Source organism: Calidris pugnax, unplaced genomic scaffold, assembly GCF_001431845.1.
Source record: "Calidris pugnax isolate Ruff unplaced genomic scaffold, ASM143184v1 scaffold38, whole genome shotgun sequence".
NCBI lineage: Eukaryota > Metazoa > Chordata > Aves > Charadriiformes > Scolopacidae > Calidris > Calidris pugnax.
The window spans coordinates 20,138,465-20,139,627 of NW_015090995.1; the positions used below are offsets into that span (position 1 = coordinate 20,138,465).

The 1,163-nt window shown below is 43.8% G+C and overlaps 1 protein-coding gene across 3 annotated transcripts in view; it reads left to right on the plus strand.

Annotated features, from left to right (window-relative positions):
* Nucleotides 1–75: 75 nt before the first annotated feature.
* Nucleotides 76–1,163, plus strand: part of KLHL13 (kelch like family member 13) — a 48,373-nt gene continuing 47,285 nt past the window's right edge. The window contains exons 1-2 of one of the 3 annotated variants that reach the window (XM_014955262.1): nt 77–371; nt 892–1,004. In XM_014955262.1, the coding sequence (XP_014810748.1) occupies nt 907–1,004 (98 nt within the window). In that variant the 5' untranslated portion in view covers nt 77–371; nt 892–906. Of the gene's footprint in view, nt 372–891; nt 1,005–1,163 lie in introns of those variants that run through there. The other 2 variants (XM_014955264.1, XM_014955263.1) reach the window with 2 other exon arrangements.

Consider the following 1,163-nt stretch of genomic DNA (forward strand, 5'->3'; position numbering starts at 1 on the left):
GCTCATCCTCCTTGGGAAGGAGAATAGGAAAATGAGAGCGTCCTGAATCGGAAGCTATTAGAAGAGCATGCAGAAACCTGCAGCGATTTCTGCTTTATTTTGTCTTCCTAGCTATGGATTAGAAGGACCGATTTTTTTTTTTTTTTTTTTTTTTTTATTATTTATTTATTTTTTTTTTGCAATGGGCTTTTTCCATAATGGCATTCTTGTATTGTTTGGTGAGAGCTTGCACAGGAGGAAAACAGGCTGCTGAATTTAGTCACTGATCTCTATTAGCCGTGGCCTAAGGCTATGCTGAGATTTATATCCCATTTGTATTGTTGCAGCTCAAAAGAAGAATGCTCAGAGGATGACAAGTGTATTCTGAGTAGGTATGTTGTTTCATTTTCATATGAAACCCGTTTTTTTTTTTTTTTTTCCTGCTTCCATTGGTCAGAAATGAGGTTAATAGGAAGAGAATATAGTACAGTGCTGCAGTGTCCCTGTTAAGGTAGAACAATAGCATCAGAAGCAGTCCTATAAAAATTAGCTGCTTTGATTAAATAAAGCTGCATTGTGCTGGTGTGCACGGTGCGGTCTTTTTCTTTTTTTTTTTCCTTTTTCTTTTTCAAAAAACCCATATACTGCAGTCAGCGCTTCCCTAACGAGGTGGCACTATTGTTGAGTGAGGAGGCTGGGATCATCATAGTGCTTCAGGGGACAGCAGGCTTTAAGAGGAGATGCCTCCCAGCCCTGTTTTCCAGCTCGGGAGCATCATCGGTGTAAGGGCACTGGCAACATCAGTTCCCGGTGAGCAGCCGCCGCCGCCGCTGCTGCTGTGCCCCAGGAGCCTGTGGAATGGAAGCCCGAGTTGGTAGTCTGTTATGGAAACGCTGTTTGCTGTTATTGTAGTACCCTGGTGACAACATGCCATTGAAATGGAAAACGAGCTCTCCTGCTATCTGGAAATTCCCAGTTCCTGTGCTTAAAACATCCAGGTCATCGCCACTTTCTCCAGCGTACATGTAAGTGAGAGAAAATGAGGATTCATAAGGTGGGATTGCTTTTTGGGAGACTGCCCTGTGGCAAAATAACCCTGTTGTATATTCAATGACATTGGCACTCGGAATTTTACCTTGTTTTCTATGTAGATCCCCCCCTCTCCTCCCCCTCCCCCCCCCCCC